At 43.5% G+C, this 17,602-nt stretch overlaps 1 protein-coding gene across 2 annotated transcripts in view; it reads right to left on the reverse strand.

The window, feature by feature from the left end:
- ZDHHC7 (zinc finger DHHC-type palmitoyltransferase 7) overlaps positions 1 to 17,602 on the reverse strand; it is a 468,302-nt gene that overhangs the window by 87,028 nt on the left and 363,672 nt on the right. For both annotated transcript variants that reach the window (XM_069636275.1, XM_069636276.1), the window contains one exon: positions 3,414 to 3,544. In XM_069636275.1, the coding sequence (XP_069492376.1) occupies positions 3,414 to 3,544 (131 nt within the window). The remainder of the gene's footprint in view (positions 1 to 3,413; positions 3,545 to 17,602) is intronic.

Genomic DNA, 17,602 nt, shown 5'->3' on the forward strand with positions numbered 1-17,602 from the left:
GCATGGGATGGGACCCGTATCTGAAAGTCATTTCTGACTGGAGGCTGGGGAGCCTCTGGGGCTGGAATTACGACCTCTTCCTTTCCCACAGTGTTGTCCCCTAGGAGGTTACGGGGTGGTGGAGGTCGATGCCCGACCTGAGGACCAATTGTTTCCAGAACCATACTGGTTGTGAGGGGAGCAAGAGTAGGACTACCCACGAAAAGAGAAGAGAAACTCCCCTCTCAGCAGCGTCTAGAGTATTTTTAAGAATGCTGTGGTTCACCGGCTTGCCCTCAGATACAATCGTAAGTAGGCGAGCCTGCACATGTTTAGGGACCTCTACAAGGCCCTCCTATACAAGGTACCATTGAACATCTGAGTAGCTAGTCAACTGCGTAGCATTGTTGGCTATGTGTGTGGAGTATGCTGCAGCAGTAGTAACTCTTTTTCCCAGTGCGTACAGCTTCTTACATTCTTTATCAGGCGGTGCCTCGTCTGTGGACAAGGGGACACTGCCCTCTTCCTCATTGTCGTAACTACCAGAGAATCTGGGGTGGCGTGCCCCCTAATGTAGAGGGGATCAGTAGGGGAAGGGCGAAAAAGCTTTTCCATTCGTGGATCAACAGCCCTGGTCTGTGCGGTCGTTAACAACGAAGGAGCAAGGAGTCTTTATAGAATTCAGTAATGGGATAACATGACTGGCAGGAGGCTTCTCCTTTAAGATGTCTTCAATCAATAAAATCAGAATCTGGCACTGCCTCCTGTGTGGCAATTTGGAAGTGTTCAGCCACTTCTTTCTTTAAGAAAGCGTTAAACGCCATCTGGTCATAACAGGTGATGCCCGGCGGACTGGTGGGGGGCGGGGGAATTCCATACATAAAGATGTCAGGGTCTGGGGTAGGAGACGCCCAAAGTTGGTTATCAACCAGCTGCCAGTCTTCCCATCCGTGCGTGGGCTTAGTAGGATCATCAAAGGGATCATCATCCCGTAAATATGGATCAATATGAACTTCATCATCGGTAATGTCAAAAAACCTCCTCTTCATGAGGTGGATCAGAAGTCCTCTGGAACTTGCCATAGGCGTATAATGGCTCTCGTCACGAGTCCTTTTAGAAGTAAACCTTTCAGAAAATTCAACAAACCTTTCCAGCCTGTTCATGCACCACTCAAACTTCCCTCTGGTCCATGATGAGGAACCAGATGAGTATAGAGGAGGAAAGGGCTCTTCCTGGTGATCCTCCTCCCTAGATCGTCGGGATTTCTCAACTAGAATCTTAGATAAGGAAAGAGGACTCGAGAGTAATCTTTCTGTCCCTCCTGGCATTTCGACATGTCTTTTGACAAGCCCCTAGACTGGTCTTCGTTTCACCGCCGAAATGATTTTAGTGATACCATCGCTGATGTTCGGCGTTACAGAGAGGCGTTTGTACTGTGTAGGCGGTTGCACTGTAGATTTTGGCGCAAGCGGGGCCTTGTGTAGCGTCAGCGCTCTCTTCTGAGACATCTCGACGTCTGCGTGGCTTTTGGAGCTGGCGCTCTTACTCTTGGACTGCCCGGATGCATGCCGCTGTCGTGGTTGCGGGGAGGGCTGCCGATCATGGGATTCGGTGGGTGCCGCTGAACTATCAGACATACCCGTTGGCGCCTTGGAACGCTTATGAGTGAACTGTCGAAGCAGAACCGGGAGTTGTGTACTTTGTGTGGGTATCGGGTGCGACCCTGTTGTCGGGAAGTACATTCCCCATAGCAGGACTGTTGTCATGCCTAGCGGGGCCGGACATCGCGGAGCGTGAACGCTCCGATCTAAGGTCCATGGCATCCGAAGTGGAGCCTTGGTCATCGCTTATCTCCGTGTCACACTCGGCGGCTGTGGTGGCAGGGGAGCTACTCTCGGCCCAATGGCATTGCGTAGGCCGCCCACTGCTTTACTCGATGCTCCTTAACAGTCTTAGTATGTAGGAGCTTATAGGCTGCCCAGGACGCCTCGTTGTGATAGAGGGGAAGGCACTTATTGCACCGGCGGTGCTCGTCTTTCCATGGGAATTTTCCCTTACAAGAAGGGCAAAATCTCAATGGTGTCCTGTCCATAGCTCAGGAATTTAAAAGCGACGACAAAACCAAAGGGCCAAAGAGAGGGGAGAAGGAAAGACATTCTTGAAAAGAATATAACAACCCCAGACCCTACTCTCCTGACTGTACAGGCCGGACAGAAGGCCCGGCCAAGTGTACGGCAGTGCTGACTGGAGCAACAGCCGTCAAAGTTCTGTTCTTAGCGGTGGTACAAGAATCAACCGCCGAGAATAGAAGAGAAAAACGAACGGAATGCGAGAAATATAACAATATCGCAATTTTATAAGCACTGTGCATAAGGCGACCTGCTAGCTGGGCGGAAAAAAACAATCAGAGACCTCGATACGTGATGGATTTTGGGTACACTACACATCACGTTAGGGATAGTGTTACAGGCACGCCCATGTCAACGTTCCCTTTCGATCCTAGAAAGACAAGATGCAATACTACACGGTTACCACTAGATGTCAGACTATGTGCACAGCATGTGATTCTAAGCAGATTCACAAGGATCAGAAATACCAAATAGAATAACAAAACACAAGTAGAGCACATGCACGGGTTTACAACCAATTTACAAATAAAAGCCAACAAATGGAAATAGATTGTAGGTTCACTCTTGAAATTATTTAACTATGGAGAATTCTGTTGAGATATCCATGAATAGAGTATTAATGTATCTTAACTTCAGTAAAATGTGATGGCTATTAGATCACCTTTTGAGGACAGTATTTCAGCAGCGGACATACTGATCAATTTAACGAACATTTACTGCTCAAGAAGCAAGGCTTCGTATAAAAACTTGCAATTCTGAAAACATTTAATAAGATCTAGAGAAAGTTCAAATAACACTAACTGGTGGGTGAGATAAACTCTTTGTGTAAAACGCATAGACAGCTTCTGAACCATTCTCTTATCTTATATGTTAGCATTTCGTCATTTGTCACCAATTGCAAAAGTAATGCCTATTATTGTACAGTGAGTCGTCTTTAATAGCTAGATTGACTAGATATGGTATGCATTGTTCAAGTGTACAAAGAGGATTTCTCCCTGGGCAGATGCTGACGTCATAACTGTTCCTACTGTGGTCTCAAGACTGCAAAACATCGAATGATTATGAAGTTTAATATAATGCTCCTTGTCGGTGTAGTAATTTGATTAATTATGTTCAATATATGGATACAAAAAACAAAGGAAGCATGCATTTAAACCTTAAGTAACATGTAATTCTCAATCACAGCCCTCAAAAAAACAATACTACAGATGTTCAAATAGTTAAATTAAAAAATAAAAATCAAACATCCACCAGAACCTTTTAAATGATTAGACAAAGTACACGCAAAGAAATAAGACATCCTACCGTTTCATCGTTGCATATTGAGTGAAGCTGTGTGCCAAACATTACTGCAGTAAAGGTGAGAAACAGAAGACCCTCAAGGCACAGGAAGATCAGCAGTATAACGGTCACAGGAGGGGAAAAATGACTGCATACTGTGAAACAAAGAAAGATTCCCGAATAACCATATAATGCAAAAAAAGTCAACTTTAATCTGTGATTCACTAATTCAATGCAGAAGGTTTTTTCCTATTTTCCATTATTTGGAAGACTCCAAAGTAGTGTAGTGTTGACTGTGGAAAGACCAATATTGTTGATACAGTGTCAATAATTCAACGTTTGTTAGTAATTGATTACAAAGGGTCAGAAAAAACATTTTGGTAACCTACTTCTAGCTAGAACATTTATGCTAATTCTACACAGTTTTAATGCTCAATTTAAAGTCATTATTAAATCATGTTGTAACAGGTCATTAACTACCAACTATTGATCAGATTATTTCATCCACAAGTACTGTAGCGTCAAAGGTACCCAACTAAATACAACCTCTGTGTCTGTAAGGTATTCAAGCAGTTACGCAAAAAGGATGCCCACAAGTGATGCTATCATTCAACACGCTTTTATTCAGTTTTCCCAGAAACGAGGTGGCAGCCGGGATCGGAAGGAGAGCTGGCACTGGAGCACAAAGCTCCGGTCCCCGGCTGGTAAGTGGAAAGGGATGGAAACAGTTGGTGGAAAGAGGAAGGCTTTTTTTGGTGGCGGGTGGGGAGTCAGGGAGACGCTCCCTGTTGCCTCCCCACATAAAATACAGAAAAAAAAAAAAAGAAAAAAAAAAAATAATAACCTTGCCCCCTAGGGGACAGCCTCCGGTGGCTGGAAGCAGTGGGTGAAAGTCTATTCTCGCTTATTGTTCCAGCCACCTGAAATGGCTGGTGGCCCTTCCCTGGGTGTGAATTCTTACTTCAGTCTGTTCCAGACCTAGGAGTTCCTGAACTTTGCTCTGCTCAGCAGGGGCTAACCCAGAAGTCACGACTGGGCTGCAGTCCGCCAAACAAGTTCCAGAAGTCTCAAAAGGTCATCCAGCAAGCAACCCTCTTCCCAGTCTTGAGATTCTTGCTCATTCTTTTTTCTGCTCCTCTGCTTCTCTCAAGAGGCACAGGTACAGTGCAAACTTTGGCCTGGAGACTGCCGCCAAGGAAAGTGGGAACTCCTTCCCCTTTCCCCTGTTTTCTTTCAGAGTGTGGTAGGGGGTTGAGAACGTCCTGCAAACCAAATTCTCTAGTCGTCTCAGACAGTTAAGGCTTGGCTGCGCACAACTTTCCTTGTAATTGCACCTTCCTTGGGATTGTCTCCTAAATTCCTCTTTAGGGCTGATGGACCACTTCCTAGCTGGATCCCTCTGGTTAGGGACTGTACTAGATTTCCAAATGCAGGCCCTTTCAAATCTCTCAATAACACAGCTTGTGTTCTGCTCCGACCGCCTCCTGTATTCTCACAAGCTCCTTCCACCCTTTCACCTCGTTCTCCAGTCTCTCATCACTTACTTCCTCTCCTCCAAACTTGCTCAAACAGATTTCCTAAATCCCTTTGCTTCAACCGTCAGCTAACTACTCCAACTCCAAACTCCATTGCTTGAAAAATGAGTGTGTGATTTTATAAACTGGTGGTGCCTGTTCTTGGGGAAGCAATTCCTGCAATGTGCATCACATGTACCAGCAATTCAACCCTGGTCAGGGATTGCCCTGCAAGTGATGTCCAGGTGCTGTAATGATGGCCACTGACGGACTAGGTGATTCAGTGACAAGAGTGTCCTCACCTCTGGTTTGTGGCTTCACTCTGTCGGTAACATCACTTCCTGCGGCCATCTTGAGTCAGCCCACATTCCAGCTGAATGTGGATAAGAGGTTCCTCTAGAAACAACAATCAGGTAGTAATTGCCTAATCTCAGCAACACCAAGGACAAAATCAGAGACCAACCACTGATGGACTAGACGATCAGGTGACAAGAGCATGTGACATCTGGACTCCAAAGGGGACATCCAGCCAGGGCTGTCCCAGATAAGGGCACACACATTGATGGGTAAAGATCAGCCATTGACCATCCGCTTTGACTTTGTGCCTTTGCCTTCCTACCTTCTGCACCTGCAAGTTCCCCTAGCTTGCCAATTACTGTGCTGCCTCCCAACACTGCAGTACTCGCCTATAATGCATTCACTCTTGCTCCTGTTCCTACTCACCTCTCACTACACTTTCTCCAATCACACTACAACTTCCTCCATTTCCATTCCTACCATAAAACTCACATCTCAACTCGCACATCCCATCTCTCTTTTGGCCACTTCCAACAAGCAAAGCCGACAAGCTTACCATACCTCCCCTAACACTATCCACCTTGCCTCTCTTCCTCCGAGACTCAACTTCTCTTCCTTACCACACCGACTTAATATTGCATTCTGGAATGCTCAGTCTGTATGCAACAAAATGTATCACAGACTACTTTCAGACCAGTTCTCCTCCCGTAGACCTTATCACTGAAACCTGAATTTCTCAATCCAACACTGCCACTCTGGCGCCCTAGACGACAACTGTCCTTCATTCACTCTCCTTGTCTAATTGGCAGGGGTGGAGGTGGACACCTTCTCTCCAACCACTTCTCAGAAACTTGAACTTCAGTGTTTTATTAGTGACCATGCTCTACACTCTATCCACAACCTACACGCCAAGGGTAATTCTTTGGATCCCTTATTAATCTCCACATCTCGTCTCCACATTTTGCCTAGCCACCAAAACTACTGTCACACTGAGCCCTCCTTTTCTCTCAGACCTACAGTTCTCCCTCTCCTTATTTCTCCAGCTGCTTCCAACCCCTTCTATGTGACTGTGGCCCTTTTCACTGCTAGCTTCCACCCGCCAAGTCTCAGCATCTTCAACCATGGGTCACCCCATTCATACACAGTCTCCGTACAGACATGTGTCAGGTACTGCGCAAATGGAGGCACACCTACTCCTATGAGCACCTGCAACTCTGCCCTGAAATCCTCTCTTGATAGAGCAGAAAGGGAATTATACTTCACCCTTCTTAACTTTCACTCAATCAACTTTGCCAGCTGCAGGGAACCCTAAACTCATTCCTCACTCCGCCTAAACCTATGACCATCAACTCCATTCTCCCAGCTAATGACCTAGCTGAATTCTGCAAACATTTCCAAAATTAGAGACTTTCTCCTGACCTCCGTCACACTCCCTCCTACATTCTACACTCTACCTACTCTACCATCATCCTCTGCTTCCATCTCACACTTTAGTCACACTAATACTGAAGGCTCATCTCTAGTGATGAAGGCTAACCCCTCTTGTACCCCATAAGATCAAAGTGATCCTCAGCTAGCCAAGCCTACTGCGCCTTTAATAGGCCATCACCTCGCTGAACTCAAGCTGTCCTTCGACTCAACTTGCTATCCCTCAAATTTAAAAAACAGCCACCATCATCCCTCTTCTAAAAATGTGGGGCTGACCCAAACCTACTGGCTAACTTGTGCCCTGTGTCTTTCCTTCTGCACTACTCTAAAGTGCTTGAAAGGGTTGTGTTCAACCAATTTACCAATTTCTTAGACATCCACAACCTTAGAGACACCCCCCCCCACAAGCAGGTTTTCGCTCCAGTCACTCCATGGAAACTGCTCAAATGAAGGTCTCTAACTTCATCGCCTCTGATAAGCACTCCAACCTATTCTCTATCCTTACTGTCGTTGACCTGAACGTTGTATTCAACACTGTTGATCACTCAGATCTCCTGGATACTCTTTCTTCTTGGGATTCATGATCAAGCTCTTGCCTGGATTGAATCCTACTTGGCACCTCACCAATTCAGTCACCTGGGGCAACACCACTCAACTCACTCCTCTAGCTGTTGGTGTTCCACAAGGCTCAGTCTTCGGTCCTCTCCACTTTACACTCTACACTTGGGACAAATCTCCTCCTTTGGGTTCTTGTACCAACTCTTCGCGGAAGACCCCTTTTCCTAAACCCTCCTCTGATCTCTGTAGAAAAATGTCAAACTGTCTCTCTGCTATTAAATACTGGATGGCTTTGCACTCTCCGATGTTAATCTCTACCAAAATGGAGATGCTCTTCTTCCCTGTCAAATACTTGGTCATCTCTTCCCCTGCCCATAGAGTTCCAACCGGACACTCTCTCCTACATTTCTTGAGCTAACTTCCTCAGCGTTATCTATGATCCTTCTCACACCTTCCCTACTTTCATCCCCAAAACTGCAACGACTGCTCGCCTGTACCTCCTAAATATTAGGGAAATCAGGCACCTCCTTCCTTTCGACGCTGCCAAGCATTTCTTAACCACTCTGGTTTTCTCTAAACTGGACTATGTGCCAGCATCCTCTTTGGTCCCCGCAAATATGCTTTGTATCCATTCGACAAGATCATTATACTTTTCCACCAGAACTCTTACCTCCCTCACACCGTCAACATGCTGGATGGCCGACTATGCAAAACAGGGTCATATTTAAATTTCTTCTTCTGGTTCACAAATCTAACCATGATAATGCACCACTGAATAGAGCCTCCTCTATCGATGGGCCTTGAGATGTCGATGACTCAACTTGCCTCACGTTTCATTCCAGTCTGTTGCGGTGGCGTGCTCCACAGCTCCTGCTCTCATGTTCCTTTCGGCACTTGTTCGCTGTGTCCCGTGGCTTCGTCCTATTTGGAGGCCCAGTGCATTTTGTTCTATGCACTGCAACCTCCGACAGTGTATTTTATTGCCCTACAATCTCGAAGGCACCACTTTTTGTTTTATAGCTTCCATCTAACTTCTCTACACCATGAACAATACAGGTGGTGCCAACCTGCAGGCATTAATTGACTACAATTGCCAAGATTTCTACCAGACTTACTGTTCCTGATCATATACATGTATTTGCTAAACCCCAAGCTTTCAAAAGTATTATTAGCAAATACCCTGCGGCTGACTACATGTCAGACCCTTTGACTTCCAATACTCCTCTCTCAAACCCTCTACAGAGGTTACTGATGTCGCTTTCTCTTTGGCCCCCACTGCACAAGAGGATTTTCTTGTCTCTGACTTTCCCATTAACATGGAATTTGCTGCTCTTCCTTCACGTAAGGATTGACGCAGCTCATAAGCATGAGGATACCGTGCTTAGTCATGCTGTGCCGATCTTATGCGAGCCACCTATAGCTTGCCCAATGCTCCATCCTCATTGTTAAAACTACTATTTCTTCCAATACGTTTAACTCTGTGCCGGCCATTGATCATCAAGCCTAGCTATGTTAGCAAAGTTCAAACTCAAACTAAGTCTTCCAACACTCCATTATTCTCCTTGCAGGAATCCATTAATAAGACCTCATGCAATAGCGCCATTTTTATACCTTGACTCATCTATTACTCACTCGCACCATGAAATTCTAAAAACTGTGCTAATCAACACTTGGACTCATGAATCATTTTACAGATATTGCAGATTACATTAGTAATAAGCACTCTAGATGCCTGAGGGTTGTTGCGCGCTATACAAACGCAAAAAAGAAATTGATAATGACATATCTATTTTAGCTATCACTGAAACATGGTTACAACCTATTGCTTCCCATGCCGTTTCTCTAGCCACTATCCTCAGGATACAAAATATAAAGAGCTGATCGTATATCCTCTAAGGGTGGTGGGGTTGCCCGAATACCTAAAGATACCCTAGATTTTCATGAAATAGCCTGCCGTACATGGACTTACTTTGAGCTGCTCCATGTTAAGCTCAATGTTGATGATAACCTCACCTATAATTTTCTTACCCTCCATTGACCTCATTCTGTGCCCAACGTTGAAAATCATCTACAGGCATCATTGTAAGATTTGCTGAAACATTCTACATGCATGCTACTGCTAGTTGACTTAACTATTGGACCAATGATCACACTAACAAATTCACAGTCTCCCTTCAGTCCATCCTTACTGCCAAGGACTTTCCCCAAACAACCCACCCTCCCACTCAGAGAGGGCACCACACTAGACTGATTCCTTACCCGAAATGTGTCCATTAGCGATACTTAAACTACCTCTTGTCCTTGGTCTAACCACTTTGACATTATTATTTCGAAGAAAAAAAACATAACCTTCCGTAACTTCAAGAGAGCCACTACAGAGGTCTTTGCCTCGGTTATTCAACCCAAACTTTAATCGATGAATGATCTTTCCAATGTCTCCGACCTTGTGTCTCTTTACAATCTTGCCGTTACCTCCATCGACTCTCTTGCTCCTTCTAAATCAAAATCGGTCAAACAAAAGAGCAATAAAAGTACATTGTTTTCGTATAACATTACCAACCTGGGTAAGGAAAAAAGGCTAGCCGAGAGAAGCTGGCATTAAGCGAACATCAAGTATTCCATGGCTGCGGCACGTTATGAAGATGAGATTGATGCCAAAACAACTGCCTTAGATGCAGGTTTCAACTCAGCCAAATCTGATACGAAGGTGCGTTTTACCATCTTAAAAATCTGAGGGGAAAAAACTTCAGGATACCTGCATTATTAAGAATGATGCTTGGTGCCAGAAGATTCAAGATGCAATGATGGCCAAATTAAGGTGCATCGTCTTAACATTGAAAACAATCTTGTTTGAAATACTTTACTTGACCCAATGCTGGCCTGCCCTTGTCCCATCACTCGTCCTGAACACCGTCTCGATTTCTCCTTTAGCCCTGTCTCTGAAAACACTATCAGGGATATTAATAACCTCAAGCCCACAGCATGCAAGAGACACATCTGTCCTGTGTTTATTATTAAATCTTGTGATGACTCATTAATACCTTTCATTACCAGGATTATTAATGATTCCTTTGATGCAGCCTATGTACCTAGCGATCTTAAACATGTGTGGATTACTCCTCTCTTTAAAAAATTACAATAAATCCTTTCCAACTAGAGGCCCAATTACCAACGTCCTCTTTCTGTTTAAGATTCTCAATAGGGTGGCTTATTTGCAGGTTCATCATTTCTTGGAAACGTGAGCACTAGTCAATCCGGTTTCAGATCGCGACATGGTACTGAAACTGCTTTCATTGCTGGTAAAGCCAACAACGCCAACATCATTGGTCATGGTCACGGTGCACTCCTTATGTTACTGGGCCTATCGGCCACCTTCGATCTCGTTGATCTTCCCATCCTGTTCGATGGCCTTGCTGCTGTTGCCAACTTCCATCAGCCTCTGCCTGGGTCAACTTGTTTCTTTACAATAGCCAAGCCAAATTCTTTGCTGATGATGCCTCTGCATCGCCCACTTTTCTTAACTGTGGAATCCCCGTGGATCTTTCGCTCCCACCCTCTAACATCTATACCAGACCTCTGCTCAATCCTCTAACCACATGGGTTTGAGTTACATTAATAACGCAGAGGACACAAAGATACTGTTACAAGTATCTGGTGATCACGACAAAGACTCTGGATATTAATAAAGTCTATACTGGTATTCAGGCCTGGATGGCTCCCAATTCTCTTGCATTGAAGAATGCGAAGCCCAAGCTGCTTATCCCTGGTAATTGTCAACGTATCAAAATGTTAAGACGCCCACTACTGCTCCTTATACATCTCTGCCTGTACCAATATGTAGCTGATAAAGTTAAGAAACTAGGATTCCTCTTGGACTCCCGCTTGGATTCCTCCCATCAACCGGCTTAGACCTCTTGTGCATATTATCTTAGATTACTCAGACACATCAAACCCGACCTTTCTGACACCAACTGCTGTCTTTTAGCTAGGGCAATTGTGGGTTCAAAGCTGTATTACTGCAAATGCCTTTTTATAGGGACTTCACAAGCCAATTTTCATTAACTACAAGTTATCCAGAACAGCGCGGTTCGTATTGTTTGTAATCTTTCCTGCCAGGATTACATCACTCCAACCAGGCAGTTTACACTGGCTGCCAGTCTTGGCATGCGTAGAACACAAGATTTTAACATTGACACATGCATGTCTTCAAGGTTCAGGCCCTGCACATCTCATCAGTCGCATCAAATGTTCCATTCCTAGGAGAGGTCTTCACTACAACTTCTTAGCTGGACGTCTGTTGCGTCAAACTGCATATTTGATTTTCTGTCCCTACTCTCTGCAACAGTCTACCTTTCTTCCTCCACTGCATTCCCAAGGTTACTTTTTTCCCCCTTTCTTTTATGTATGAATGTGATTCGGAACAAGATCAACCTTTCACATAAGTCACACAAAAATACACAATTCATTTTAATCAAAATTAATAAATCTTCAAATATAAAAATAAAAAAAACAATTAGTCAAGCCAACAATAATAAAACATCAACACTTTAAAACACACATCCAATTTCATTTGTTTCTACACATCAATATAATGCGTGGATAACTACAAGAATTGACTTCACCATAAACAATGAGTTTACATTTCTCCTTACCATCTAATTTTATAATATCAATTTTACTTAAACCTTTTGAAACCTCTATTGCCAGTGATTTTTCAAACCCGAGCACAATCTACACCAAAATTCTTCTGTGTCCAGCCATTTGATACCATCAACAAATCCACTAAATGACTGCACCCTGATTACCTGCAATGTTTCACAATAAATCATAATCGGTTTTAGTGTTTGCACCATTTAACAAATATCATAATACGCAGAAATCTCAAATTGGTTACAGCGGTAAGCATTTGGAAACCTGCATAGGTACGGTGGTAGGGTGTCCAAGGGTTTACCAACAGCAGAAAAGGAGGAATGTATTTTGTAACTCTATTTTCTCAATAGTGGCAATCCAATCAGAAGCAAACCCTGATTTTCCTTACAGCATTTGGATCCGAAATCAAAGGACCAATTGACTGGTCATGGTGATTTAAGATCGAATTGGCAACGGTTTTCAGGTTTAGGAAAGTAGATGGTTTCCCCTCAGCCATCGACAAATTGAGTTCGATAAACATTGAGCCTACAGGAGGAGAGATCACTTTGATGTATAATGTGAATATCTTCCAGCACAACCATCCCAAAGAGATGTCAGGCCTAACTCGAACCTCACAGCAGCCATAGGAAGACTTGAGGGGAAATTAAAAGCCTGATTCCAAATGCTTCCCTCAATAAGTACCCAACTGATTTAATGTGCCTGGGAATCTATTTACAGGCCATACAGAATTGAGAGCACCACCTTAGCTTTATAAAAATCTATTTTTTTGGTCTGCTCCATTAAGAAGCTTGGTAGTAATCCAATTCTTATTCGGAACAGCATAGTTTTCAAAGGTGAGATATGTTACACTTCTCGCCAGCACCAGAGACGAGTCCCCTAATCTCAATGTTAATCCAGAACACTTGTTTAAATGCCATTTGCTTTCTAAGCGTTACTAGTGAGCTCATTAGCTGCTGCATGGTCCATAGTGGCATCAAGAAAATGAATCCAGCCCCAGAGTAAGATCCAGCAGGGCTACATCGTCTGCGTATGCCATCCAGGACACACTCAAGGAGCCAGTTTTTGGGCCTACAAAGGAAGCTTTCTCCAGAAATTCAGGTATATCTGAAATGGAAAGATTGAACAGACACTGGGCTAATATACAGCCCTGCCATAGACCTCTACGAGTATTAAATGGTTTTGAAAGGGCACCCTGTCCATCCAATCATATCTGAATCGATATTCCTCATGTAAATATAAGATCATTTCCAACAGGGAAAGGAGAAGTCCCGGGCTCTTAATCTAGCCCAAAGGGTCCGTGGTTGACCGTATCAAATGCCTGGGGAAAGTCAACTATGGCGACATACACAGTAATTCCCGTCCGATCTCCAGGCTTTGGCCCTTAGACAATTCAGAACTAAACCATTTAGCACTGTACTCGTGCTCTTTCGGAAACCGGTTGGCTAATTCTGAAGCCGATCAGCTGACATTGCCCAAGCCCTTTAGGATAAATCAGCATAGATCTTACAGTCCGCGTCAATAAGGGCAACCGGCCTATAGGTGGCAGGATTTGCCCAATAGTCCTCCTTATAAATAGGAATGATTTAGAGTTTTACAGTCAAGGGAGTACTTTTTTAAAATTTAGGATGTCTCGAGAGAGAATGTAGAAAACGCTGGCCCAAAGACTTGGGTCATTTTTCAAGACCCGATTACTCAGTCCATTGGGACCATCTGTGTTAGGTAAGAATTGATGTAGTCACACTGTGCGAGACTACACAACACTTATCTACTTATATTGGGTAACCAAACTTTTGGAATAAGTCTGTACTACACAAGTTGGTAGTGTGACTGAGCAGCCAGGCCTATCTCAAGACGGGTAAATGTGAGCTGTAGAGCTGTAGCAATGAAATTCATAAATACAAGTAACAAAGTAACACTTACACTCAAGGTTTCAGTTATAATTTACTTAATTAACATCAAGTTTTAAATGGGCGTTCTTTAAAAAGGCAATTCATGTAACCATGTAAATATAATTTTAAAATACTTTTCAGAATCAAAGCAAGTTAGTGAATAATCATTCGATAGGCGTCTTACACAATACCTACACCCTGAGGTGATGTCAATCAAACGGACAGCAATGGCATTTATATATATCCCGCTAGTTATACTTTGCAGATTCCGAGGTTGCAAAAAGGAAAAATTTAGGTAAGGAGAAAAGGTTAACCAGGTTCTCAGTATATATGAGGACACTTGCATCTTCTAATGAAATCTAGACCAGCCTTTCCCAGCAATAACAGTCTAAAACAAATTATCACCTATGAGGGACAAACCATATCAAAGGCAATGGGCTAAAAGAGTCTGCAGGGAGCCAGGACAGCCAGAGGCAATTTGAAACAGTATTTGGAGCTGAGGCACTTCTTAGAATCAAAGTCTTGCAGAAAGTTAAGAGAGTTTGGGACACAAGCTGTTAAGCCTGTGAAAGGACAGTTGGAACCAACTCTAAAAGTAAACCAACGCAATCCCCAACTGAGGAAAGCACAGATAAGACAATGAGGTAAGTACCCCAAGTCTAAACAGTACCTCTGGTTTGAAGAAGAGTGGTCCAGCTGGATTCTGTCCTGTCACAGCGGTGCAGACCCTGTGTTCCTGAGTCTCAGTCGTGGGGACAAGAGGGAGGATATCTGGGGGGCTCCTACGGCGGTAGTTGGGAGACCATTGGCATCTATGGGGTCTTTTTATGGTTCAGCGGCACTTCACGGTTTCAGCGCTTAGCAAACAGCACCATCGCGGATCTCAGATACCAGTTGGTCTTCCTTCACTCCTTGAATCCTGCACTCTGGTGAGGGGACTAGAGTTCTGGTCGTTCTGCTTCTGGAAGGTCCTTAGGAAACACCTGGAGCTTCTGGCCAGATTTCAGATGTTGCACTCTATGGATTTCTCGACCCCTGGCACTCAGTTCCTGCAGCAGCTAAGAAGTACAGCCCCTCAGGGAAGATGGTCCAGTGGAGTTCGTCTCAGGGTTAGTTGGTTTCAGCACAGCAGCAGGGCTTCACCGGGCAATTCAATGGTCCAGGAGGATGCAGCGAGCTTTGTTCATGGTTTCTATGTCAGGTATTTCTCCCAGTGGTCGACTCTGCCTCTAGTCCCAAAACCCTCACCTTTTAAAGCAGGTTTCTCCCATTCATGCACAGCCTAGGTTGTCAATCACAGCAGGGTGGCTGAAAGGACAGCCACCCAGCCAATCAGGACTAGTTGCATTCAGGCACTCCTAGAGACAATGGACAGGGGAGTTTTGGGAACCTCCCTCACATCCTGCCTTTCCAGACACACTGGAGTCAGAGGCGGGATTCAGGGCTGAAGCCCCCCCCAAAGGAAAAACAAACAAAGGGCTCAAACCTGGCTCAACACACAGAGTAAAACCCAAGAAAGACTGCACAAACATAAAACGGTGAGAAATAAAACGATGACCTGGGCCATTTTTTTACAAAATGGTCACCTATAGGTGCTGTACTGCAGCTGATGATTCAGCCTGCGGTAGAAAAGCACAATGGTAGGACATTTAAACCAATTCCACCAGCCAATTAAAGCAGTGAGGGTAACAAAAATGTTACATGGGAATGTAGGATAAGGGGCTACTAAGTAACCCCCCAGCACTACACATAAGATTGGGTGTGCTGGACCTACAAAGAGAAAAGGCAAGTAAAGTCAATTTCACTTTACTATTTTTAGGAACTGTAGTTAACACAAGAAAAGGTATTTAAACATTATGAGAAATCCAAAGGATTTCTCCGACACTGCACTGAAAGTGCTGTGTGTCACCGTACAAAAAGTAGATGCCTATGCAGTTTGTCAGACTCCAAAATAGTGGAAACACATAATAATCGGGTCAAAACACATGAGTGGGAAAAAGGTCTCACTCAGTCCAGGGTCCTAAGTCCAGCAAAAGAGCTCGGGGGTCTCTAAGGTTGAAGGGAATTCACACAGAAATGAGAATTCTCCCCAACAGGCTGCTCTGGAGTTTCATGCCTCTCATAAGTGATGTTCAAGATCACAAACTAAGTCCCCAAGACAGTCACCCACATCAAAATCTGATTCAAAGGCAAACTCAAGGAATCTTCTGTGACAGTTTGTTTACAGCATTGACAGATATTGCAAGGTTGTTAATTAGAGACCGAAAGTTCTGCATGTTCCCAGATCCTAAGGTCCTTAACATTATACCACCAACCCTATGGGCCATAATGCATCGATGTGCTCTAGTGCAGTTTTTCTAACGCACCCTAAGGCCTCTTTTTTTCTTTAGAACAATCGTCATTTTCACTCTGTTTTGAGAGGAACCTTAAGGACTTTGTCAAGGCTCTTTTCTTATTGAGCACCAACGGATCAAAACAATGCCAAAGGGGACCCAAAATAACTACTATCCTTTCACCAGGCATATCAGAACTCCACGGAAAGTGAGGAAAATTCATAGTAGTGAAGGTTTTCAGCTTCTCCTCTAACCTGTTGGCCTCTAAAAAGAGTTTCAACCTCTCATTCAGATTGATCCCTTCCGCTGAAACTTTTCTGTTTTTAAATTGATTGCCCCACTGAGCGATGGTTAAATCACAATATTCACTACAACAACCTCTGAGGCAAAATTGAATAGGGAAATCAGAAAATGATGGTGACTTTGATCTGTGACAATCTTAAAGGATTTAGCCTTCTCAAACATAAAATGTGGAGAGAACCAAATAATCAATGGTTGATATAATACGACAATTTTTTCCAAGTTTTATCCTCCGATAGATCAGCTGCTATATTGCCATTAGCAATGAACAAATCCCGGACATGAACAAAAAAAAATGTCTTCCAGCTTTCTGCATATTTAAAGCAGATCGCAAACCTGGGGCCATCATGAAGCAAGACACAGACAACAAGTCAAATGTCGGTATGGCAGAGAGCCTAACTTGCCCTATACTAAAGGTGGGATTTCCCTACCTAAACTAAGGAAAGTCTCAGTCAAAGTCTGGGTCCAAAACCTATACTTGCCCTCACAACTAAAGCTAACCAATGTTAGGAATGTCAAAACCAACAGAAAGAGTCCAACTCAAAGTTCTGAGACTCTTCCAGCTCACAGCTTTCCTTCAGCTTCTCTTCCCCAAGAACAACAACATTTCTGTGAAAAGGTCTCAAGATTACCTTTCTCCAGTTCATAGCAATATAATTCAATATAGTTAAAAAACAATACGAGGTTCCCTTCAAGTTTTTTTCTTTTAATTTTCTATTCAATTTAAATGTTAGAACATCACAGTTAAAAAAAAAAAAAAAAAAAAAAGGATACAGTGAAATAACTATGTACAAAATTACAAAGCATTAAAATAAAATAAATAGATAAATAAGCCCCCCCCCACCGCCCCAGTCACAGTATCCACATCTGATAATATACAATTGTTAGGTCCAATGTCAGGTTCAATACATAGAAAGAAATCTCCCCCATATCTTTTTGAATAACACATTTTTGCCTTGTTTTCTGTACAAAAAAAAAAACTTTCCACATCAGCCAGATTATGCATTTCATGTATCCATTTATCCTTATCTAAGGTAACAGCCGTTTTCAAATTCCTGAGGATGATTTTCTTTCAAACCATGGCACCTCTAAATAACCATTTCTTCTGGCTCTGAGTAATGTCTTCTAATATTTCATCATATCCCAGCAGCAATGTCTGAAAATCAAATACAATCTTCTCATCCAAAACGTTCTCAAATATCACACCTATTTCTGTCCAAAATTCCTGCACCTTCTGGCAGTCC

This window comes from Ambystoma mexicanum, chromosome 1q, assembly GCF_040938575.1.
Source record: "Ambystoma mexicanum isolate Mex_15411 chromosome 1q, UKY_AmexF1_1, whole genome shotgun sequence".
In the NCBI taxonomy this organism is placed as follows: Eukaryota; Metazoa; Chordata; class Amphibia; order Caudata; family Ambystomatidae; genus Ambystoma; species Ambystoma mexicanum.